The sequence below is a fragment of the Ranitomeya imitator genome, chromosome 4 (assembly GCF_032444005.1).
Source record: "Ranitomeya imitator isolate aRanImi1 chromosome 4, aRanImi1.pri, whole genome shotgun sequence".
Taxonomy (NCBI): Eukaryota; Metazoa; Chordata; class Amphibia; order Anura; family Dendrobatidae; genus Ranitomeya; species Ranitomeya imitator.
The window spans coordinates 438,411,939-438,437,507 of NC_091285.1; the positions used below are offsets into that span (position 1 = coordinate 438,411,939).

At 43.0% G+C, this 25,569-nt stretch overlaps 1 protein-coding gene across 1 annotated transcript in view; it reads left to right on the top strand.

The window, feature by feature from the left end:
• The window catches only part of ARIH1 (ariadne RBR E3 ubiquitin protein ligase 1), a 132,705-nt gene that overhangs the window by 16,098 nt on the left and 91,038 nt on the right, over positions 1 to 25,569 (top strand). The window contains exon 2 of the mRNA XM_069765623.1: positions 24,032 to 24,099. Within this exon, the coding sequence (XP_069621724.1) occupies positions 24,032 to 24,099 (68 nt within the window). The remainder of the gene's footprint in view (positions 1 to 24,031; positions 24,100 to 25,569) is intronic.

Below are 25,569 nucleotides of genomic sequence, written 5' to 3' on the forward strand. Positions count from 1 at the left end.
TTTAAATAGGTCTCCGTTTTGGCACACTTTAACAATTATGTTGTTTATGACATTTGGTCAGCATATGAATTTTGGATACTGATTGATACTTCTCTTTGCATTGTCTGGTCCGGGAGATTTGACATTTTTATTAAATGTGGACATTCTTCGTAACTATACTACTACTAGATGGTGGCCCGATTCTAACGCATCGGGTATTCTAGAATATGTATGTATGTATATAGCAGCCACATAGTATATACCAGAGGCCACGTAGTATATAGCAAATACTGCGTGGCCTGTGCTATATACTATGTGGCTGCTATATTCATACATACATATTGTAGAATACCCGATGCATTAATACAGGCCACACAGTATATAACACAGCCCAAACAGTATATAACACAGCCCACATACTATATAACACAACCCACGCAGTATATAGCAGCCACGCAGTATATAACACAGGCGACGTAGTATATAACACAGGGCACGTAGTATATAGCACAGCCCACGCAGTATATCACACAGCCCACGGAGTATATAACAGAGCCCACGTACTATATAACACAGCCCACGCAGTATATAGCAGCCACGCAGTATATAACACAGGCGACGTAGTATATAACACAGGGCACGTAGTATATAGCACAGCCCACGGAGTATATCACACAGCCCACGGAGTATATCACACTGCCCATGTAGTATATAGCAGCCACGCAGTATATAACACTGCCCATGCAGTATTTAGCAGTGTGGGCACCATATCCCTGTTAAAAAAAATAATTAAAATAAAAAATATATACTCACCCTCTGGGATCCAGCGAAACTCTGGCGATGATTGCTAAGTTTTCTGGGTAATTTCGCAATGCATCTCTGGGAACGGAAGATGGCGGCCGGCGCGAGCGCATCATCGGACGACGGAAGGTGAGAATAGCAGGTTTTTTTTTTTTTTTTTTTTTTTTATTATTTTTAACATTAACATTACATCTTTTTACTATTGATGCTGCATAGGCAGAGCCGTGAAGATGTTTTTTCTACATGTTTGAATAAAGGAACTGCTGACCACAGGACCGGTGAGTGCTGCCGCGTTTGTTCTATGATTCTCTATGATTTGATTTCTTATTTTCACGCGAGCACCTCCGTTTACCCATTGGCTTACCATTGATTGAAAGTCTTCATTTGGCGTCTCTTTGGACACTGTAGCTGTGCGGCTCGCTTTTTTCTTTTGATTTATTAGGAGGCAACATTCCGCTGAATATTAGAGTGCAAATCTCCGCAAGTAGGTAGGATAATTGGAAGGGATTGATAGGGAATTGATAGCCCCCTATTTTTTTGCTATGTTAAAGATATAATATCTGTCCAAACCCTTAAGGTACCTTCACATTTAGCGACGCTGCAGCGATCCAGACAACGATCCCGATCGCTGCAGCGTCGCTGTTTGGTCGCTGGAGAGCTGTCACACAGACAGCTCTCCAGCGACCAACGATGCCGGTCCCCTGGTAACCAGGGTAAACATCGGGTTACTAAGCGCAGGGCTGTGCTTAGTAACCCGATGTTTACCCTGGTTACCAGCGTAAAAGTAAAAAAAAAAACAACCAAACACTTCATACTTACCTTCCGCTGTCTGTCCCCCCGGCGGTCTGCTTCTCTGCACTGTGTAAGCACAGCGGACGGAAAGCACAGCGGTGACGTCACCGCTGTGCTCTGCTTTCCGGCTAGCCGGCGCTCACAGTGCAGAGAAGCACAGCGCCGGGGGACAGACAGCGGAAGGTAAGTATGAAGTTTTTTTTATTTACTTTTACGCTGGTAACCAGGGTAAACATCGGGTTACTAAGCGCGGCCCTGCGCTTAGTAACCCGATGTTTACCCTGGTTACCAGTGAAGACATCGCTGAATCGGTGTCATACACGTCGATTCAGCGATGTCTGCAGGGAGTCCAGCGACGAAATAAAGTTCTGGACTTTCTGCTCCGACCAACGATGTCACAGCAGGATCCTGATCGCTGCTGCCTGTCAAACTCAACTATATCGCTAGCCAGGACGCTGCAACGTCACGGATCGCTAGCGATATCGTTCAGTGTGAAGGTACCTTTAGGTATCTTTTGATATCTCCTGCTCTGAATCTCCAGGGCCCATGATCTAGGCTAAACTTCTGATATTTTTGTTTAGCCAGTGTTTATTGGTCTGCCATATATACATTTGTTCTGCACCCATTTTTTGCCTATTCTATGCATTTGTAGTATAGATAGTGTTGACTTTTATTATTATTATTATACATTTTTATAGCGCGATTTACATGTGAAAAGGGGCAAATAAAGACAAATACATTAAACATGAGCAAAAAGCAAGGTACAGGTCCTTCTCAAAAAATTAGCATATAGTGTTAAATTTCATTATTTACCATAATGTAATGATTACAATTAAACTTTCATATATTATAGATTCATTATCCACCAACTGAAATTTGTCAGGTCTTTTATTGTTTTAATACTAATGATTTTGGCATACAACTCCTGATAACCCAAAAAACCTGTCTCAATAAATTAGCATATTTCACCCATCCAATCAAATAAAAGTGTTTTTTAATAACAAACAAAAAAACCAACAAATAATAATGTTCAGTTATGCACTCAATACTTGGTCGGGAATCCTTTGGCAGAAATGACTGCTTCAATGCGGCGTGGCATGGAGGCAATCAGCCTGTGACACTGCTGAGATGTTATGGAGGCCCAGGATGCTTCAATAGCGGCCTTAAGCTCATCCAGAGTGTTGGGTCTTGCGTCTCTCAACTTTCTCTTCACAATATCCCACAGATTCTCTATGGGGTTCAGGTCAGGAGAGTTGGCAGGCCAATTGAGCACAGTAATACCATGGTCAGTAAACCATTTACCAGTGGTTTTGGCACTGTGAGCAGGTGCCAGGTCATGCTGAAAAATGAAATCTTCATCTCCATAAAGCATTTCAGCCGATGGAAGCCTGAAGTGCTCCAAAATCTCCTGATGGCTAGCTACATTGACCCTGCCCTTGATGAAACACAGTGGACCAACACCAGCAGCTGACATGGCACCCCACACCATCACTGACTGTGGGTACTTGACACTGGACTTCAGGCATTTTGGCATTTCCTTCTCCCCAGTCTTCCTCCAGACTCTGGCACCTTGATTTCCGAATGACATGCAAAATTTGCTTTCATCAGAAAAAAGTACTTGGGACCACTTAGCAACAGTCCAGTGCTGCTTCTCTGTAGCTCAAAAGTGGCTTTACCTGGGGAATGCGGCACCTGTAGCCCATTTCCTGCACACGCCTGTGCACGGTGGCTCTGGATGTTTCCACACCAGACTCAGTCCACTGCTTCCTCAGGTTCCCCAAGGTCTGGAATCGGTCCTTCTCCACAATCTTCCTCAGGGTCCGGTCTCCTCTTCTCGTTGTACAGCGTTTTCTGCCACATTGTTTCCTTCCAACAGACTTACCATTGAGGTGCCTTGATACAGCACTCTGGGAACAGCCTATTTGTTGAGAAATTTCTTTCTGGGTCTTACCCTCTTGCTTGAGGGTGTCAATGATGGCCTTCTTGACATCTGTCAGGTCGCTAGTCTTACCCATGATGGGGGTTTTGAGTAATGAACCAGGCAGGGAGTTTATAAAAGCCTCAGGTATCTTTTGCATGTGTTTAGAGTTAATTAGTTGATTCAGAAGATTAGGGTAATAGGTCGTTTAGAGAACCTTTTCTTGATATGCTAATTTATTGAGACAGGTTTTTTGGGTTATCAGGAGTTGTATGCCAAAATCATCAGTATTAAAACAATAAAAGACCTGACAAATTTCAGTTGGAGGATAATGAATCTATAATATATGAAAGTTTAATTGTAATCATTACATTATGGTAAATAATGAAATTTAACACTATATGCTAATTTTTTGAGAAGGACCTGTACATAAGGAGGGAGGACCCTGTCCGCGAGGGCTCATAGTCTGCAGGGGATGGGTGAGTATACACTAGGAGAGGGTAGAGCTGGTTGTGTGGCGGTTCAGTAGGTTGAGAATCACTGCAGGCTGTAGGCTTGTTGGAAGAGGTGAGTCTTCACGTTCTTTTTGAAAGTTTCAATGGTAGGCGAGAGTCTGATGTGTTGGGGTAGAGAGTTCCAGAGTATGCGGGAAGCACATGAGAAGTCTTGGATGCGGTTGTCGGAAGAAGAGATGAGAGGGGAGTAGAGAAGGAGATCTTGGGAGGATCGGAGGTTGCGTGAAGGTAAGTACCGGGAGGCGAGGTCACAGATGTACGGAGGAGACAGGTTGTGGATGGCTTTGTATGTCATTGTAAGGGTTTTGAACTGAAGTCTCTGGGTGATAGGAAGCCAGTGAAGGGCTTGGCATAGGGGAGAGGCTGGGGAATAGCGGGGAGACAGGTAGATTATTCGGGCAGCAGAGTGTAGGATGGATTGGAGTGGTGCCAGAGTGCTAGAGAGGAGGCCAGAGAGTAGGAAGTTGCAATAGTCAAGGCGGGAGATAATGGCATGCACTAGTGTTTTTGTGGTGTCTCGGTCAAGGAATGAACAGATCCGGGAAATGTTTTTGAGTTTGAGACGGCAGGAGGAGGCAAGGGCTTGGATATGTGGCTTGAAAGAGAGGGCAGAGTCGAGGATCACCCTGAGGCACCGGGCGTGTGGGACTGGGGAAAGTGAGCAGCCATTGACATTGATGGATAGGTCTGGTAGAGGGGTAGAGTGAGATGGGGAAAGATGATGAATTCTGTTTTGTCTAGGGCATTCAGGGGTATTAACGTTGAGCCAGGGGCGCCATATCGCTAATATTGGAGTGCCAACCTCTGCAGCTAGGCAGGGCAACTTATAGGGAATATTGGGGAAATAAGTCTCCCTTATACCTTGCCAAACCTCATATTCCTAGACTAACATTTCAGTTACCCTGAGTGACAACCATTGGCTACACTCCTATAGGTTTTTTTTCTTAACAGTTTGTGTTTTCAGTCTTTTAAATTTTAATATATGGTATTATTAAAAGTTAATTTTTAGGGGTGGTTCTTTTTTTCTGGTTCACAAAACATTTAGAATGCTGCATTCCAAAAAGTGAAATTTATCCTGTTCCCTAAAAACTGACCCTTTTTTAATTTTGGCTCCGTGTTTATAAAATTTACAGAAAACTGAAAGTTTCCTTATTACAAAACATGTGGCTAGAACGCATGAATTTATATCACATCCAAGTTGTGATAGCCTGAGTGCAGCGTATGGTTCTCACATCCAAGCAGGCTGGGCAGAGGCATGTGGTGCAGTTGCTGCCCACAATTAAATGTTTATGCCTGACTTAAAGTTTTTTTTTTTTTTTCATCTTCGTTCCTCAGGAGCGCACAGCTCCCCAGGCTTCTTGCTTGACAGGTAACGATACACTCTTGATGACTTGGATCTGTGTCGTGGCTCGCAGCTGACCCAAACTGTACCCTGTCTAATGCTGCAAGCTGACGCATCTTTGCCTCTGCTGCATCAGAGGAGCGCAGGGGCACTGAAATTGGCTGAATCACTGGAGAGCTTCAGAGCAGCGCTGGCAAACTATATTGTAAAGGTTCTCAAATTTACAGCTGATTTGTGGGGGTCTCTGATGAAGGGCATTTTGAGGTGATCTTATCCCTTTAAATTAAAATGGATTGTTCAAAGAGGACACTCTGTTCCACTGTACTTTCTAAGAATGAGACACGTAATCATTCCTTAATTCAGTTTAGACGATTCAGTTGTCATTTTTCCAAAAAATGGCTGCTACAAATAAAACAAATTGCATCATTAAACAAAATTGCTTTAGATATAACACTGTGTCACTGTGCATGTATGGTCTTTTCTTTCGTGTCTAAGCATAAAGTTTGCATTTTCTATTTTTCTTGTAAGCTGCTGTAATTTTCAAAGTGATTATTTTGTGGATGTTTGTTTTTCCCTACTGCACCATACTAACTCGCATTTTTAGGCAGGACTACATGTAGAAGTTTTGAGTTTGCACCCATCTGAAGTTGTTTATACGAAAGCGAAGCGCTAAGGTTGTGTTGAAAGTAATGCGGGCAATAAAAAATTGAAGTGTGATAGAAGTCAATCTGACTATTCTCTTACCCTTGGGAAAATAAAAAATTGGGGGTGAAAAATAATTTTTGTGAAAAAATATGATTTTTTATTTTTACGGTTCTGCATTATAAACTTCTGTGAAGCACTTGGTGGGTCAAAGTGCTCACCACACCTCTAGATAAGTTCCTTAGGGTGTCTACTTTCCAAAATGGTGTCACTTGTGGGGGGTTTCAATGTTTAGGCACATCAGGGGCTCTCCAAACGCAACATGGTGTCCCATCTCGATTCCAGTCAATTTTGCATTGAAAAGTCAAATGGCGCTCCTTCGCTTCCGAGCTCTGCCATGCGCCCAAACAGTGGTTTACCCCCACATATGGGGTATCGGTGTACTCAGGACAAATTGTACAACAACTTTTGGGGTCCATTTTCTCCTGTTACCCTTGGTAAAATAAAACAAATTGGAGCTGAAGTAATTTTTTTTGTGAAAAAAAGTTAAATGTTCATTTTTATTTAAACATTCCAAAAATTCCTGTGAAGCATCAGAAGGGTTAATAAACTTCTTGAATATGGTTTTGAGCACCTTGAGGGGTGCAGTTTTTAGAATGGTGTCACACGTGGGTATTTTCTATAATATAGACCCCTCAAAATGACTTCAAATGAGATGTGGTCTCTAAAAAAAAATGGTGTTGTAGAAATGAGAAATTGCTGGTCAACTTTTAACCCTTATAACTCCCTAACAAAAATAAATTTTGGTTCCAAAATTGTGCTGATGTAAAGTAGACATGTGGGAAATGTTACTTAAGTATTTTGTGTGACATATCTCTGTGATTTAATTGCATAAAAATTCAAAGTTGGAAAATTGCGAAATTTTCATAATTTTCGCCAAATTTCAGTTTTTTTCACAAATAAACGCAGGTACTATCAAAGAATTTTTACCATTATCATGAAGTACAATATGTCACGAGAAAACAATGTCTGAATCACTGGGATCCGTTGAAGCGTTCCAGAGTTATAACCTCATAAAGGGACAGTGGTCAGAATTGTAAAAATTGGCCCGGTCATTAACGTGCAAACCACCCTTAAGGGTAAAGGGGTTATAGATATGAAAAAAAAAAAAAATATATAAAAGTTTAAATCACCCCCCTTTCGCCCCATCTAAAATAAAACAATAATAAAAAAATCAAACCTACACATATTTGGTATCGCCGCATTCAGAATCGCCCGATCTATCAATAAAAAAAAGCATTAACCTGATCGCTTAAGGCCACATTCACACGTTCCTTTTTATCCTGCGGGTTCTCCCGCAGCGGATTTGATAAATCTGCAGGGCAAACCCGCTGCGGTTATCCCTGCAGATTTATCGCGGTTTGTCCTGCGGGTTCCGCTGCGGGATTTACCCCTACTATTGATGCTGCATATGCAGCAATATGCAGCATCAATAGTAGTGTTAAAAATAATAAAATCATGGTATACTCACCCTCTGACGTCCCGATCTCCTCGGCGCTGCAGGCGGCGGTCCGGTTCCAAAGATGCTGTGCGACCAGGACCTTCGGTGACGTCACGGTCATGTGACCGCGACGTCACCGAAGGTCCTGGTCACATAGCAAACCTGAGACCGGACGGCCGCGTGCAGCGCTGAGACTTCAGAGGTGAGTATATCATGATTTTTTATTTTAATTCTTTTTTTTTTTTAATACAAATATGGTTCCCGGGGCCTGGAGGAGAGTCTCCTCTCCTCCACCCCGGGTATAACCCGCACATTATCTGCATTACTTCCCGCATGGTGGGCACAGCCCCATGCGGGAAGTAAGCGGATCAATGCATTTCTATGGGTGCAGAATCGCTGCGATTCTGCACAAAGGCTACGTTCACATTAGCGTTGCGCCGCCGTGCGTCGGCGACGCAACGCGCGACGCACGCTAAAACGCGCGCAAACGCGCGCAAAAACGCGCGCGTTTTGCGACGAAAATCGGACGCACAGAAAATGCTACAAGTAGCGTTTTCTTGCGTCCGACGCTAGCGTCGGAAACGACGCACGTGGCGAAAAACGCCACCAAAACGACGCACGCGTCCCCTATGTTAAACATAGGGGCGCGTCGCCGCTGCGTCGCCGGCGCGTCGCCGGCGCAACAGCGACGCACATTGGCGGAACGCCAATGTGAACGTAGCCAAAGAAGTGACATGGTCCTTCTTTTTTTCCGCAGCAATTCAGCGCGTTTTTTTTCGGGGTTTTCCGCATCATGTGCACTGCGGTTTCTGTTTTCCATAGGGTAACATTGTACTGTACCCTGCATGGAAAACAGCTGCGGACCCGCAGCGGCAAAATCGCCGCGGTTCCGCAGTGAAAACCGCATAGTGTGAACATGGCCTAACAGCGTAGCAAAGTTTTGAATTTTTTTTTCACCACTTAGACACCAAACATGTCTAGGTTATTTTTTATCTATGAACTCGTAATTACCTGGAGAATCATAATGGCTGGTCAGTTTTAGCATTTAGTGAAGCTAGCAAAAAGCCAAACAAAAAACAAGTGTCGGATTGCACTTTTTTTTTGCAATTTCACCACACTTGGAATTTTTTTCCCGTTTTCTAGTACAAGACATGGGGAAACCAATGGTGTTGTTCAAAAGTACAGCTCACCCCGCAAAAAACGAGCACTCACATGACCATATTGACGGAAAAATAAAAAAGTTATGGCTCAGGGAAACGAAAAACTAAAACAGAAAAATGAAAAAGGGCCGCAGCGGGAAGGGGTTAAAGGGAACCTGTCACTCCCCCCAGGTGTTTGTAACTAAAAGAGCCACCTTGTGCAGCACTAATGCTGCATTCTGACAAGGTGGCTCATTTAGTTCGGTTCCCTGGCACTTCCCTGAAATAATCGTTTTTGAAATTTGTCCCTCATACCTCGAAATCGCCAGGGATTCAGGTCTTACCCCCTAATCCAGACGCTTCCCAGCCATGTCTCATGGCCTCTGCACGCCGGGCGCCGCCTCCTCATTCTTCATTAGCGTCCTGGCGCCTGCGTTGTAAGTTCGAAGGGCAGCGCAACTGCGTATGACCGAAAAAAAAAAAAAATAACAGCGCAGGCGCCAGGAACGCTGATGAAGGAAGAGGAGGCGGCGCCCGGCGTGCAGAGGCCCTGAGTGATGGCTGGGAGGTGTCTGGATTAGGGGGGAAAGACATACCTCCCTGGTGATTTCGAGGTATGAGGGACAAATTTCAAAAACGATTATTTCAGCAGTGCCAGGGACCCGAACTAGAAGAGCCACCTTGTCAGAATGCAGCATTAGTGCTGCACAAAGTGGCTCTTTTAGTTACAAACACCTAAGGGGGGGGGGGGGGGGGTGACAGGTTCCCTTTAATATTGGGGCTGGATATATTGGTGGTGCTGTGGTCAGAATAGGCTGTTCACTGTCATCAGTCTCAGTAATGGGCAAATCTGTCTTCTCTGAATACTGATTTTCACAGATTTTACCCATGAATTGAGAGTGAAAAATTAGTCTAAGAGGAGAAAGAGGAAGATTTTTCTGATATTTATTACAAAGCTGATTTATGAAATAAAAATTTAAACAAATACTCTAAGCATCTGTCCTGATCATCATACAGTAAGTACGGCCTGATCTGTGAGCAGGATATCGGGTGATTGCTGATGGAGAAGCTTTGTCTTGCGTTTCTCAGCTGTAGTTGTTGGGGATGAAGAGGATTTCTTGTACATAAAACAGCTACTTGGTTGTTTTCCATACATGCCACCCATATAGCAAGAATAACGGCTCATTCACATGTCATTTTGTGTGTTTGAGTGCTAGATGGTTTTTCACAGTTTCAACCTATAATAGTGAATGGAATCTGAACTTTGCACCAGTTTAGTAATGGAATTACAAAGTACTCATGGTAGTGGATTCTGCTGTTACGCCTTCCTGTCCATTCCCTTTAGTGTAGGTGTTGGTATCCTCGTAAAGTCAATGGGGCACTAGTTGCTAGTCATAAAACTGCAGAACCTGCATTAGAAAACCAGCCCAAGCAACATTAACAATCTTTATGAAAGACTGGCTTGCCAGCTTGCAATGTTTTTAGCAATAACTTGTCCCATTGTCTCGCTCAATGATGCTGTTCAGTAGGTCTCTAGTATTTTGTGAGCTGTGCAAGTAAATATTAATACATATTCTAACAATTATTCATTGCTTGCTATTTTTTTCAGAAAGTCGTATCTTAGAAAGTATTAGAAAGTAATAATAAAACACAAAAAACTCAGATCCTGTACAGCCTTCCTGCATCCAGTATACCATGCTGCAGAAACTCTCTCATTAACATGTATGGGACATATTTTTGTTACAGAATATTCCCATATGTCCCCACATATGGAAGAACTTTTTCAGGTGAAGCTTTAGGTTCATTGCCACTGTAGAGTGAACAGGTTAATTCCTGGGCCATAGCACAAGCTTCTTACCTGTGACGCAGGAGCTAATCACTAGTCCCTGTCTCAGTACCTGCCCCTAAATGTGTCAGGAGTTACTCATCCTGAGGCCAGGTTTAATCAGCTTTACTCCATTATTTCTCTATAGAAGAGGCACCATGGCATGATTTTACAATGGTAAAATAGACTTCCTCTAACTATACACCTTAGGTTTATTATGCTTGTGGTGTCACACATTGTAGAAACTAATCATTTCAGTTGAGAAGTCCTAATTAAAATGTTCTGGCTTCTTCTAAAGTTGGCTAACTTGCAGCAGCCGTTTCTCCAGTGTGTAAATAAGAATAGCCCACCAACCTCACAGAATGGTCTGTGCTGGAATCTGTATGACCCCTCTAGTAGAAATCATTGTTTTCTCATTTACTTCCCCAGTTGTCATAGCTGCAAATGTAAATGGGTAGTTTATGACTTTGATATTGATGGCCCATCATTGGGACCCCCACTGATCACCTGTTTGCTCATGACAACCTGATGTAAACGGTGTTCAGTTGAGCTTGTATTTTATCAACCTATGTAACTGCTTGGTAGCGTAGTTACAGCCGCTAATCAGTGTATGGCTCTGAGCTGTTCCGCGCTGTATATTTCCGGTCACTGCTGGAGCTGGTAAGAACTGTGAGGGAGGCAGGTGTCCAACACCCACCCATCTGAAAAGAATAGGTCATCAATAGTGATGAGCGAGTGTTCTCGTTGCTCAGGTTTTCCCGAGCACGCTCGGGTGACCTCCGAGTATTTATGACTGCTCGGCGATTTAGTTTTCATCCGGCAGCTGAATGATTTACAGCTACTAGCCTGCTTGATTACATGTGGAGATTCCCTAGCCACCAGGCAACCCCCACATGTAATCAAGCAGGCTAGTAGCTGTAAAGGTACCGTCACATTAAGCGACACTGCAGCGATCTAGACAACGATCCCGATCGCTGCAGCGTCGCTGTGTGGTCGCTGGAGAGCTGTCACACAGACAGCTCTCCAGCGACCAACGATGCCGGTCCCCTGGTAACCAGGGTAAACATCGGGTTACTAAGCGCAGGGCCGCGCTTAGTAACCCGATGTTTACCCTGGTTACCAGCGTAAACGTAAAAAATTACAAACACTACATACTTACATTCCGCTGTCTGTCCTCCGGCGCTGTGCTTTCCTGCACTCTCAGCGCCGGCCAGCCGTAAAGCAGAGCGGTGACGTCACCGCTGTGCTTTACGGCTGGCCGGCGCTCACAGCCAGTGCAGGAAAGCACAGCGCCGGGGGACAGACACCGGAATGTGAGTATGTAGTGTGTGTTTATTTTTTTTACGTTTACGCTGGTAACCAGGGCAAACATCGGGTTACTAAGCGCGGCCCTGCGCTTAGTAACCCGATGTTTACCCTGGTTACCAGTGAAGACATCGCTGAATCGGCATCACACGCCGATTCAGCGATGTCTGCGGGAGGTCCAGCGACGAAATAAAGTGCTGGACTTTCTGCTCCGACCAACGATGGCACAGCAGGATCCAGATCGCTGCTGCCTGTCATGTCAAACTGAACGATATCGCTAGCCAAGACGCTGCAACGTCACGGATCGCTAGCGATATCGTTCAGTGTGACGGTACCTTAAATCGTTCAGCTGCCGAGATGAAAACTGAATCTCCGAGCAGTCATAAATACTCGGAGGTCACCTGAGCGTGCTCGGGAAACCTGGGCAACGAGTATATTCGCTCATCACTAGTCATCAATATTAAAGTAGTGGGCAGCCCCTTCAAATGTTATTTTATAGACTAATATTCTAGTTTTGATATTTAATACCTATTCAGCCTGTAGAATTACAATATTCCATCACGGGGCGGGAAAAAAAACCTTCAAGTGCTTATCTGTTTTGGACTATTCCTTTCTGTTCCCAGACAAAATAATCTGGTGACAAGGAGTATTGCTGCTGTAATTGATGAAGGACGATGGAGACGAGTAATATCTGTTTCGTAATGTCTTTATACATGATACATTCCACTTCTTACATGACAATTATTCTGACCCCTCGGTTCCCTCTTATACTAGGAGTGTGAGTTTGACATAGGTAAACGCTGTACTAGATTTACATGAACTGTTTTTTTTTTTATGTATGAATTTTTGCATGTTGTACTTGTGAAATGGGAAAGGTTCTGCATTTTATGTCCTTATTTGTGTCAAGTGTCTGAACTGCGTACACCATGTCCTTGAAACCGGAGAGCCTGTAGTGAACGAAGATCTCCTAATGCCACTGAATGATTGGGTTAACCTTTCTACTGCTGGACATAAAGGATTTTAGCCAGAAGTGGATTCTACTCCATAGGAGCTAGCAATGATGAATTTTCTGTAATCGTTATTAGATTTGGACTTTGAATGTGTGTCAGACTGAGGCCACATTCACTATTTGGTCATTATTAGTGATGAGCAAATATACTCGTTACTAGAGATTTCCTGAGCACGCTCGGGGGTCCTCCGAGTATTTTTTAGTGCTCGGAGATTTAGTTTTTATTGCCGCAGCTGAATGATTTACATCTGTTAGCCAGCATAAGCACATGTGGGGGTTGCCTGGGAATCCCCACATGTACTTATGCGGGCTGACAGATGTAAATCATTCAGCTGCGGCAATAAAAACTAAATCTTCGAGCACTAAAACATACTCGGAGGATACCCGAGCATGCTCCAGAAATCTCGAGTAACGAATATATTCGCTCATCACTAGTCATTATCATACATCAGTATTTGTAAGCCAAAATCAGGAGTGGAACAGTCAGAGGATGCATTCTTCATAAACTCCTGGTTTTGGCTTAGAAATACTGATGTAAAATACTGATCAAATACTGAACATATGCCCATGGTCCAATAGCGGAACTTGCCTTTGCTGTCTATCTTCCTCTCTTGGACATACTTTGTACTAGTGTTCCATCCGTATTTAATCCATTTTCACTGATCCACTGTTAAGTCGGTGTATAAAGTCCACACGGTTTCCCTCCTTCAGTTTTTAAAATTGGATGAGAAAAAGTCAGATGCAGCATGTGGGAAAATAGTAGGCAATATGGATAGGATGACACAGGGATAAGAAATGGTCCATTTCTTTATGGATGTAGATTCACAGTTACATGAATGTAGCCACAGCAAATGCATTGTATAGACCTGTAGCCTAGGCTGTTTGTGTCCACGTGTAGGCCCTTGTGAAATAATGATACCTTGTGTGAGTGATTTAAAGGGGTTGTTACCTTTCAGATATTATTTGTCCCGAGCTGCTGTTTTTTTTTAATTAACCCGTGCTGTTCTCGCCTTCCCCATGTTCACCAGTGAGTTTCCTCCGGTATCTGGAATTGGCTGCGGCGCAGACGTCATGTTGACAGTCTGGCTGCCAATTGGTGAGCTGTGCTTCTCTGCCACCTCCAGCCCGCTGAACTCACTCATCCATCTGACATCCATTTTTCATCTCTTTTTTTCACAACTGTTTTTAAGAACCGAAAGTGGTAGATTACCTGAAATGCGTTTTATCTATTGATTCTTATTAATGGATCAGTGAAAAAGTGCAGTCTCTTTCATGTTTTATATGCATACTCATAGACTTTAATGGTTGACTGGGATCCGCAAAATGGATGAAAATAGGACATTCTTGGAGACTCACAGACCCAACACATTAATCCGTTTTTAAAAGGTATCCATGGGGATCAATAATGTCCGAGGAAAAATGGACGGCACACAAATGTGCAAATTTAGCATTGGCATCGCAAGTTTCACTTTCTGCGCTCTGTTATTTCTCAAGCTTCTCCCCTAATCTGTGTGGGAGGCTATATACAGGTGCTTCTCACAAAATTAGAATATCATCAAAAAGTTAAAATTTCAGTTCTTCAATACAAAAAGTGAAACTCATATTCTATAGTCATTACAAACAGTGATCTATTTCAAGTGTTTAGTTCTGTTAATGTTGATGAATATCATCTACCACTATGGGGTACTGTCAAGAGGAAGATGACACCAGACTCAACAATGCAGTTGAGCTGAAGGCTGCTATCAAAGCAACCTGGGCTTCCATAACACCTCAGCAGTGCTACAACTCCATGTCACGCAGCATTGATGCAGTAATTGATGCAAAAGGAGCCCCGATCAAGTATTTAGTGCATTTACTGAACATACATTTCAGTAGGCCAACATTTCGGATTTTACAATCATTTTTCAAGCTGGTGTTATAAAGTATTTTTACTGAGATGACTTTTTGGTTTTCATTCGCTGTATGCCATAATCATCAACATTAACAGAAATAAACACTTGAAATACATCACTCTTTTTACACCTTTAGGAAGCATTTGCAGGTGTTTTTTGTTAATCTAATTTACTGAGATAATGACTTTTGGGTTTTCATTGGCTGTAAGCCATAATCATCAATATAAACAAAAATAAACATTTAACCCCTTAGCGACCGCCGATACGCCTTTTAACGGCGGCCGCTAAGGGTACTTAAACCACAGCGCCGTTAATTAACGGCGCTGTGGAAAAAGTCCATAGCGCCCCCCAGAGGTCGATTTTCTCCGGGGTCTCGGCTGCCGAGGGTAGCCGAGACCCCAGAGAACATGATTCGGGGGGTTTTTAACCCACCCCGCATTTGCGATCACCGGTAATTAACCGTTTACCGGCGATCGCAAAAAAAAAAAAAAAAAAAAAAAAAGCGATCTCTTTTTAATTTCTCTGTCCTCCGATGTGATCGCACATCGGAGGACAGAGAAAAGGGGTCCCAGGTGGCCCCCCAATACTCACCTAGCTCCCCCGATGCTCCTCGTGTCTCCCGGTGGGCGCCGCCATCTTCAAAATGGCGGGCGCATGCGCAGTGCGCCCGCCGGCCGGCACCGGGAGAATCTTTGGGGTCTCGGCTGCCGGGGGTAGCCGAGACCCCAAAGAGCACGATCGGGGTCGGTATTACCGACCCCTGTTTTGCGATCGCCGGTAATTAACTGTTTACCGGCGACCGCAAAAAAAAAAAAAAAAAAAAGTAAAGTGTAATTCTCTGTCCTCTGATGTGATCGCACATCAGAGGACAGAGAAATAGGGGGATTCGGGGACCCTAGCATACTCACCTAGGTCCCTGGATCCTCTTGCTGCTCCTCCTGGCCGCCGGCAGCAGAACATGGCGGACGCATGCCCAGTGCGCCCGCCATCTGTCTCCATCTGCCGGCCGGCAGGAGAACAGCAGTTGGGGCTAAAATTAGGGGTAGGGGTAGGGGTAGGGTTAGGGGTAGGGTTAGGTTAGGGGTAGGGTTAGGTTAGGGGTAGGGTTAGGTTAGGGGTAGGGCTAGGGTTAGGGCTAGGGTTGGGGCTAAATTTAGGGTTAGGGTTGGGGCTAAATTTAGGGTTAGGGTTGGGGCTAAACTTAGGGTTAGGCTTCTTTCACACTTACGTCGGTACGGGGCCGTCGCAATGCGTCGGCCCGACATACCGAGGCACGTTTTGAAAATTGTGCACAACGTGGGCAGCAGCTGTAGTTTTTCAACACATCCGCTGCCCAATCTATGTCCTGGGGAGGAGGGGGCGGAGTTACGGCCACGCATGCGCGGTCAGAAATGGCGGATGCGACGTACAAAAAAACGTTTAATTGAACGGTTTTTTGTGCCGACGCTCCGCCAAAACACAACTGATCCAGTGCACGACGGACGCGACGTGTGGCCATCCGTCACGATCCGTCGGCAATACAAGTCTATGGGCAAAAAACGCATCCTGCGGGCACATTTGCAGGATCCGTTTCTTGTCCAAAACGACGGATTGCGACGGAATGCCAAACGACGCAAGTGTGAAAGTAGCCCTAGAGCTAGGGCTAGGGTTGGGGCTAAAGTTAGGGTTAGAGCTGGGATTAGGGTTAGGGTTTGGATTAGGGTTTGTATTAGGGTTAGGGTTGGCATTAGGGTTACGCTTGGGATTAGGGTTAGGTTTGGGATTAGGGTTAAGGTTAGGGTTGTGATTAGGGGTGTATTGGGATTAGGGTTAGGTTTGAGGTTAGGGTTGAGATTAGGATTAGGGGTGTGTTGGATTTAGGGTTTTGATTAGGGTTATGGTTAGGGTTGACATTAGGGTTGTTTTGGGGTAAGGGTTGTGATTATGGTTAGGGTTAGTGATTAGGACTATGGATGAGGTTGGGATTAGGGTTAGGGGTGTGTTGGGGTTAGGGTTGGAGCTAGAATTGGGGGGTTTCCACTGTTTACGTACATCAGGGGGTCTCCAAACTCGACAGCCAATTTTGCGCTCAAAAAGTCAAATGGTGCTCCCTCCCTTCTGAGCTCTGCCGTGCGCCCAAACAGTGGGTTACCCCCACATATGGGGCATCAGCATACTCGGGATAAATTGGACAACAACTTCTGGGGTCCAATTTCTCTTGTTACCCTTGTGAAAATAAAAACTTGGGGGCTACAAAATCTTTTTTGTGAAAAAAATAATATTTTTTATTTTCACGACTCTGCATTCTAAACTTCTGTGAAGCACTTGGGCATTCAAAGTTCTCACCACACATCTAGATAAGTTCCTTGGGGGGTCTACTTTCCAAAATGGGGTCACTTGTGGGGGGTTACTACAGTTTAGGTACATCAGGGGCTCTGCAATCGCAACATAATGCCCACAGACCATTCTATCAAAGTCTGCATTCCAAAAAGGCGCTCCTTCCCTTCCGAGCTCTGCCGTGCGCCCAAACAGTGGTTTACCCCCACATATGGCGCATCAGCGTACTCGGGATAAATTGGACAACTATTGCAGTCCAATTTCTCCTGTTACCCTTGTGAAAATAAAAACTTGGGGGCTACAATATCTTTTTTGTGAAAAAAAAAATATTTTTTATTTTCACGACTCTGCATTCTAAACTTCTGTGAAGCACTTGGGCATTCAAAGTTCTCACCACACATCTAGATAAGTTCCTTGGGGGGTCTAGTTTCCAAAATGGGGTCACTTGTGGAGGGTTTCTACTGGTTAGGTACATCAGGGGCTCTGCAAACGCAACATACCCGCAGACCATTCTATCAAAGTCTGCATTCCAAAACGGCGCTCCTTCCTTCCGAGCTCTGCCGTGCGCCCAAACAGTGGTTTACCCCCACATATGGGGTACCAGCATACTCAGGACAAATTGGACAACAACTTTTGGGGTCCAATTTCTCTTGTTACCCTTGTGAAAATAAAAATTTGGTGGCTAAAAAATCTTTTTTGTGGAAAAAAAAAATATTTTTTATTTTCACGGCTCTGCATTATAAACTTCTGTGAAGCACTTGGGCATTCAAGGTTCTCACCACACATCTAGATAAGTTCCATGGGGGGTCTAGTTTCCAAAATGGGGTCACTTGTGGGGGATTTCTACTGTTTAGGCACATCAGGGGCTCTCCAAACGCGACATGGCGTCCGATCTCAATTCCTGCCAATTCTACATTGAAAAAGTAAAACGGCACTCTTTCTCTTCCAAGCTCTGCGGTGCGCCCAAACAGTGGTTTACCCCCACATATTGGGTATCGACGTACTCAGGAGAAATTGCACAACAACTTTAGTGGTCTAATTTCTCCTGTTACCCTTGTGAAAATAAGAATTTGTGGGCAAAAAGATAATTTTTGTAGAAAAAATGCAATTTTTTTTTTCACGGCTCTACGTTATAAACTTCTGTGAAGCACATGGGGGTTCAAAGTGCTCGCCACACATCTAGATGAGTTCCTTAAGGGGTCTAGTTTCCAAAATGGTGTCACTTGTGGGGAGTTTCCACTGTTTAGGCACATCAGGGGCTCTCTAAATGTGACATGGTGTCCGATCTCAATTCCAGCCAATTCTGCATTGAAAAAGTCAAACGGCGCTCCTTCACTTCTAAGTTCTGCGGTGCGCCCTAACAGTGGTTTACCCCCACATATGGGGTATTGGCGTATTCAGGAGAAATTGCATAACAAAATTTATGGTTACATTTCTGTTTTTACACTTGTGAAAATAAAAAAAATGGTTCTGAATTAAGATGTTTGCAAAAAAAAGTTAAATGTTCATTTTTTCCTTCCACATTGTTTCAGTTCCTGTGAAGCACGTAAAGGGTTAATAAACTTCTTGAATGTGGTTTTGAGAACCTTGAGGGGTGTAGTTTTTAGAATGGTGTCACACTTCATTATTTTCTATCATATAGACCCCTCAAAATGACTTCAATTGTGATGTGGTCCCTAAAAAAAAATGGTGTTGTTAAAATGAGAAATTGCTGGTCAACTTTTAACCCTTATAACTCCCTAACAAAAAAAAATTTTGTTTCCAAAATTGTGCTGATGTAAAGTAGACATGTGGGAAATGTTATTTATTAACTTTTTCATGACATATCTCTCTGATTTAAGGGCATAAAAATACAAAGTTTGAAAATTGCAAAATTTTAAAAATTTTCGCCATATTTCCATTTTTTCATAAATAATCGCAAGTAATATCGAAGAAATGTTACCACTAACATGAAGTACAATATGTCACGAAAAAACAGTCTCAGAATCAGCGGGATCCGTTGAAGCGTTCCAGAGTTATAACCTCATAAAGTGACAGTGGTCAGAATTGCAAAAATTGGCCTGGTCATTAAGTACCAAATTGGCTCTGTCACTAAGGGGTTAAAATAGATCACTCTGTGATGACTGAGTTTCACTTTTTGTATTGAAGAACTAAAATTAACTTTTTGGTGCTATTCTAATTTTGTGAGAAGCACCTGTATGAGAAGTGGAGAAAGAAGCATGTTTCTTTGATAAAGGAGTATTGCAAAGTTTCATATAATAACTAGTACTTATGATCTATGAAAAGTGTAGTTTCTTTGTACTTACAGAAGTAATCATACTTGCATTACTCCTCTCTGTTAAACTTTTCTACCCAAAACTGTAAAAACTCATGTAATTTCTGTGTTGTATTTATACAACAATGATGGAAGTCATTAGTTATGGTGATGGATTGACACCATCAATAAATAATCTAGTATATTGGAAAGAAATGTGCATTTTGTGACTTTACACTGATTTTTTATTTTATTTTATTTTGCATTTTCCATAACTACGGTATATTAAAAGCAAAACCTTAATTGTGTTGCATGAAGTCCGAGTGTTCACACACAGCTTTCACATTGCAGGTTTTGGTGCGGCTTTTCTGCATTTTTTGGAGCAGATTACATGAGATTTGTCTACAGTACATGTTTAAGGTTAGATTTATTCACACAAAAAAAGCTGCAAAAAGGCAGCAAAATCCTAGGTTTCAGAGATGTGCCCTCTTTTTTTTTTTTTTTTTTTTTACTTTTTCCCTGATTTTGAGCACTGCAACGTTTTTGCACTTTCTCATTGCTTTCTATGAGTGAAAAATAGCTGAAATGCTGCATTGCTAAAACTCCGGAAAAGTGTGTGCATTCTGAAAACTTTTAGCCTTTGTTGGTACTATAAAATGCAGCTACTTTTCTGCAAAAAAAAGTGCTGAGGGTGATCATGGCCTAAGACTGCCAAGTACTTTATTTAGGTGAAATTTTCAGCATAATTTGAATGTAACACTTGCAGATTTTGATGTGGAAATGCTTCGGATACACTGCTCAAAATTCACATCAAATCCGTTTTGTGCCATTACGCATAAAGTGAACCTCTCTGCACAACCGCTACCAACCTCTTACCCGGGTGACAGGTTCAGAACAAGGAGCTTCTTCCTCCTGGCAGATTCAGAATCGGGGAAAACCATAACTTTGATCTCTGTAGTATAAAGTCACAGAGGTGAAGCCGCTCTTCCAAACAGATGAAGTGTAACTGTCATTTTATAAAAGTTTTTATATATTAGTGTTGCTGATTGTTGGGGGTCCGGGCCCTGAGACTTCCACTGATCGGTCAAAACACTGCTCGGAAGTCTGCAGCTCCTGCAGAACCATGTGTAGTGCACAGATTTTTGGTGTTCAGTCCTGTTGAAGCAGGAAATGACAGCTCTATATTGATGGAGAATCTGCATTACCTTTATTACAAACATTTTTACATCCCTGGAGCTTCTGTCTTTTGCTACTTTTACAAATCTGCTAGAAATATGTGTGCCATTTGGGTTTTCAGTCATTGCCTTGTAATATTTGTTTTTTGTTTTTTTTAGTAGAGTGCTATTTTTTTTTTTTTTTTTAATTATTATTTTTTGTAACTTTCATGCAGATTTTGGTAGGGTGTAATGAGGAAAGGATTTCCAGGCTTAAGGCATAGTTAAACCACCCTGCATAAATGATACTGTGTACTATCTGCTATGTAATTACTCAGCATTTGCCCTTATCAGTGCTCACTGATGTGAATTAGGTTTCTAGTCAAATTGGCTGCTGCTGATAAAACGTAGTCAAAATTTTGAAAATAAAAAAGTCTAGGGCTAACTGCACATAGAGGCCCCGTCACACATAGCGACGCTTGAGCGATTCCGACAGTGATACGACCTGTCAGGGATAGCTCAAGCGTCGCTATGTGGTCGCTGGTGAGATGTCAAACAGTGAGATCTCACCAACGACGCAGCAGCGATGCGGCGACCTGTAGCGACCTGTATAACGATGCTGTTTCATGACGATTCAATGGGACGTCCTGTCATGAGGTCGTTGGTAAGGTGTCAAACACAGCGATGTGTGCTACCCAGCGGGACCTCAACGATCAAAAAATGGCCCAGGCCATTCCGACACGACCAGCGATCTCACAGCAGGGGCCTGGTCGCTGCTACTTGTCACACATAGCGAAATCGCTACTGAGATCGCTGTTGCGTCACAAAACTTGTGACTCAGCAGCGATCTCGCTAGCGATCTCGCTGTGTGTGACGGGGGCTTAAGATAAGTCGTATACACTCATAATGCATACAGTCAGCATCCACAGGGGCCTGCTGCGAAAAAATAATGGTTTGTAGATTTCTAGCCGCAAGAGAGGCCAAAAGGACACGCTTTTCGCCTACATCTGGTCAGTAGGAGCTTATGAAACTATTAAAGTTTCGTCTGGGAGGGTATATACGATTGCCTATGTGTACAAATGTAGTTAGCATGCACTACATGTATTTTAGTTTTTTTTTTTTCCCCCCTTCTGTTTGCTTCTGAAAATACACTGTAGCTGCGACAGACCACATGATGACAACGTCACCCACCCTTTAGTGGTGAATGGCTACACCCTTTGTTTTCACAATTGTGCAGTCATTGGCCATAATGGTGATTGGGGTTTTCGCTGCACAATGTAGGTATCGCCCTTTATCTTGAATTCTTTCTGGTGTGTGCTATTAGCCGATCTGCTGTTCCTCCTCCTAACCTCTCAGAGCACACAGGCCTGCACCCCTTATGAATTCGAGCTGATGCAGCTTCATCCCCCTCCTCCCTTTCTTTTACATTAGTCTAGAGTCTTTTTTTTTCCTTTTTTTTTTTTTTTTAAAGTACCGGAGTCATACAGAGCCTTAACAAAGAACCTCCAGACAAGCACTAGAGGCTCCAGACTGCTGGAAAGTGTAGAAGATGCCACCTTGCCTTAAGATATATTAACGCGTCCCTTCACTTTCACAACAAAATGCTTATGATGCAGGACTCCGCGGTATAAAACGTTTTCTAAATCGCTCCTTTAGTGATTTTTGTTGAAAACCTGCTGCACCGATCTCCTGAAGTCTGTGCAGCATGCTACACTAAGCCGTGTCCTGCTCGTCACTTAGCTGCCATGTTCAGTGCAGGAATGAGCACTGTAAAATCCTGTGCCGATTGCTCCTGCACCGATGGTGTAGCCTAGCAGGAGGACGCTGCGTCGTCTAGTGCAGCCGGCAGTACAACCTTAGGGCTGTCCGATCTCCGGGATATCAGCAAAAATTGCTAATAGTGTAATTTAGAAATATACAGTACTTATATTTAAGAGCCCTGCACTATAATCATTTTGTCATGATAGTGTAGGAATTCTTCTTAACCCCTTAATGACCGCCAATACGTCTTTTAACTGACCTGAGATATAAGAGAATAGCCTCCCCATACAGATGACAATCCAGCATCTGTCAGTTGTACACTATAGCTGACAACTTGCTGTACCAGCCACGATCAGTATTTGCACCATCTAAATCTGTTTAACCCCTTAGATGCTGCTGTCAATAGTGACTACATCATTATAAATGGTTAACAGTGTGTGGGGGCTTCTTCTTTATCCCAATTGGTGCACTTAGATCATGATTTTGTTGTCCTGATGTTTGCCATGGCAATTCATGACCAAATAGCGGCCTTAGAGTCTGACGGCTGTAGTAATCTGTTTAGAAGTTAGCAACATTTAGGTGGTAAAAATGCACATTTTCATTTCTGTCATACCACTTTGCATTAATTCCTGTAAAGCACCTGAAGGGTTAATAAACTACCTGACAGCAGTTTTCAATATGTTTAGGGGTGCTGTTTTTAAAATGGTATCACGTTTGTGGGTTTCCCAATATATGGGACCCCTAAAGTCACTTCAAACATGGATAAGTCCCTAAAAAAATAAATTTTGTAAATTTCTTTGAAAAAATGAAAAATTGCTGCTACATTTTTAAACCTCCTAAAATGCTAACAAAATAAAATAACATTTTACAAATGGTGCTGATGTAAAGCCGATATGTGGGAAATGTTATTTATTAATGGTTTGCTGTTGTATGACTATCTGGATTAAAGGGATAATCATTCAAATTTAGAAAATTGCTAATTTTTTAACATTTTTCTCAAATTTTTGATATTTTTTATAAATAAACACAAAAAATGTTGAACAAAATTTACCATTATCATAAAGTATAATGTGTCACGAAAAAAGAATCTCAAAATCACTGGGATTTGTTGAAGCGTTGCAGAGTTATTACCACATAAAGTGACACTGGTCAGATTTCAAAAATTTGGCTCGGTCACTAAGGGGTTAAGTATGTTACATAACTTTGCCAATATATAATAATATTTTGATATGAAACCTGAGTTCTCATTGTCCAGCCCAGCGTTATGTTCCATTTTGATTCCAAAAGTGATGCTATGGTTCCGATAGAAAGTATAACTAGGAATATAAATCTTCACAATTTCAGGTTTTTTTTTCTTTTGTTTTTGTTTATGTAGTGTTTAGTTAGGCTACTTTCACACTAGCATTTTTTTAAATCCGTCACAATGCGTAGTTTTGCAGAAAAAACGCATCCTGCAAAAGTGCTTGCAGGATGCGTTTTTTCCCCATAGACTTCTATTGACGACGTATTTGCGAAGGATTGGCACACTTCGCATCCGTCTTGCGACGGATGCGTCGTGCTTTGGCGGACCGTCGGGAGAAAAAAACCCTACATGTAACGTTTTTTTCTCCCGACGGACCGCTTTTTCCGACCGCACATGCGCGGCCGGAACTCCGCCCCCACCTCCCCACACCTTACAATGAGGCAGCGGATGCGCCGGAAAAATGCATCCGCTGCCTCCATTGTGCAATGCAGCAAACGCTAGTGTCGGAATCTCTCCCCGACGCATTGCGACGGGGAGATTCCGACGCTAGTGTGAAAGGAGCCTAAATGGTAATAATGCATATAATGCAATAATGCATCTGCTGTGCATAACTCTAATCTATGTATTTGTATTAAATCTATAGAATCCAGCCACTATCACAAGAATACTTCTGAGTCATTTCAACTGGGACAAGGAGAAGCTAATGGAGAGGTGAGTGCTTTTCTGTGTAAAATCCCATTAATCTGCACAGTGATTTCTTATTTCAGTCATTTCTGGAAAACAAGATGCTTGGTTGTGCTCTTAAGAAAAAAAAAAAAAATAAGACTTTGGGAAGTGTGAACAGTCAGTCCACTGTGCATGATGTTTGGGTAATACCTTCTGAAGCTTTTACAATCTTGCTCCTGAATTTTGTTGTAAATGTAGCTGAAGCATTGCTGTTTTGCACAGACTGTCTTTTGTGGACGTGGTAACAAAATAGATAAGGCAAGACTGTAAAGCTTCTGTTCAATGCACGGCCATAAGTGAACTCTCTGTATGTCTATAATAATAAATATGCATGTACAAAAAGATTGTATCTATATTTTCAATAAAAAACATGTGGTGTTCTAATTAAATAACATACTGACTTCTGTGTGTAGGACATACTATGCTTTGTCTGTACCATCTTAAAGGGGTTGTTGGAAGGAAAAATCTAAGAAAAAAACTAAATTAAATGAAACACTTTGATTTGTTACAGCTTGCATACATGACATTATACATGCAAAAACTAGCATATGTCATAGAGCTTCAATGTCAAGACTGCACCACTCTTTCCTCTGGTTATGAGACGATGCTTACTCATACTATACTAGCTGCTCATTATATACATATATGCTCTACGCCAGACCTGGGCATTTTGTCACCTGCAGGCCACATCCAGCTTTTTGGCTGTTCCAGTATGGCCTGCAGACTGAGACAGCTGAAGGGCTGAAAACAGTGGCTTTCAGGCAGCACCATGCAGCCGCCCTCCCCCGCCCAGCGAGCCGATGTCACCACTTTCTACATCCTCGGAATATATAAGGGGCCGTGTGTAGGCTCATACTGTAAATAAATAGGGGGACTGTGTGTGGAATCATTGTATGCAGGGGTTCTGTGTAGGGGCTCATACTGTGTATACGGGCTGTGTGCGTATATTGGGGCTGTGTGCGGGCTCATACTGTAAACGTGGACTGTGTGGAATCGTATTGTATGCAGGGATTCTGTGTAGAAGCTCATACTCTATATAGGGGCTGTGTGCGGGCTCATACTGTAAACGTGGACTGTGTGGAATCATATTGTATGCAGGAGTTCTGTGTAGGGGCTCATACTGTATATAGGGGCTGTGTGCGGGCTCATACTGTAAACGGGGACTGTGGAATCATATTGTATGCAGGAGTTCTGTATAGGGGCTCATACTGTATATAGGGGCTGTATGCGGGCTCATACTGTAAACAGGTGGACTGTGTGGAATCATTGTATGCAGAAGTTCTGTGTAGGGGCTCATACTGTATATAGGGGCTGTATGCGTATATAGGGGCTGTGTAGGGGCTCATACTGTAAATGGGGACTGTGTGGAATCATATTGTATGCAGAAGTTCTGTGTAGGGGCTCATACTGTATATAGGGGCTGTATGCGTATATAGGGGCTGTGTGCGGGCTCAT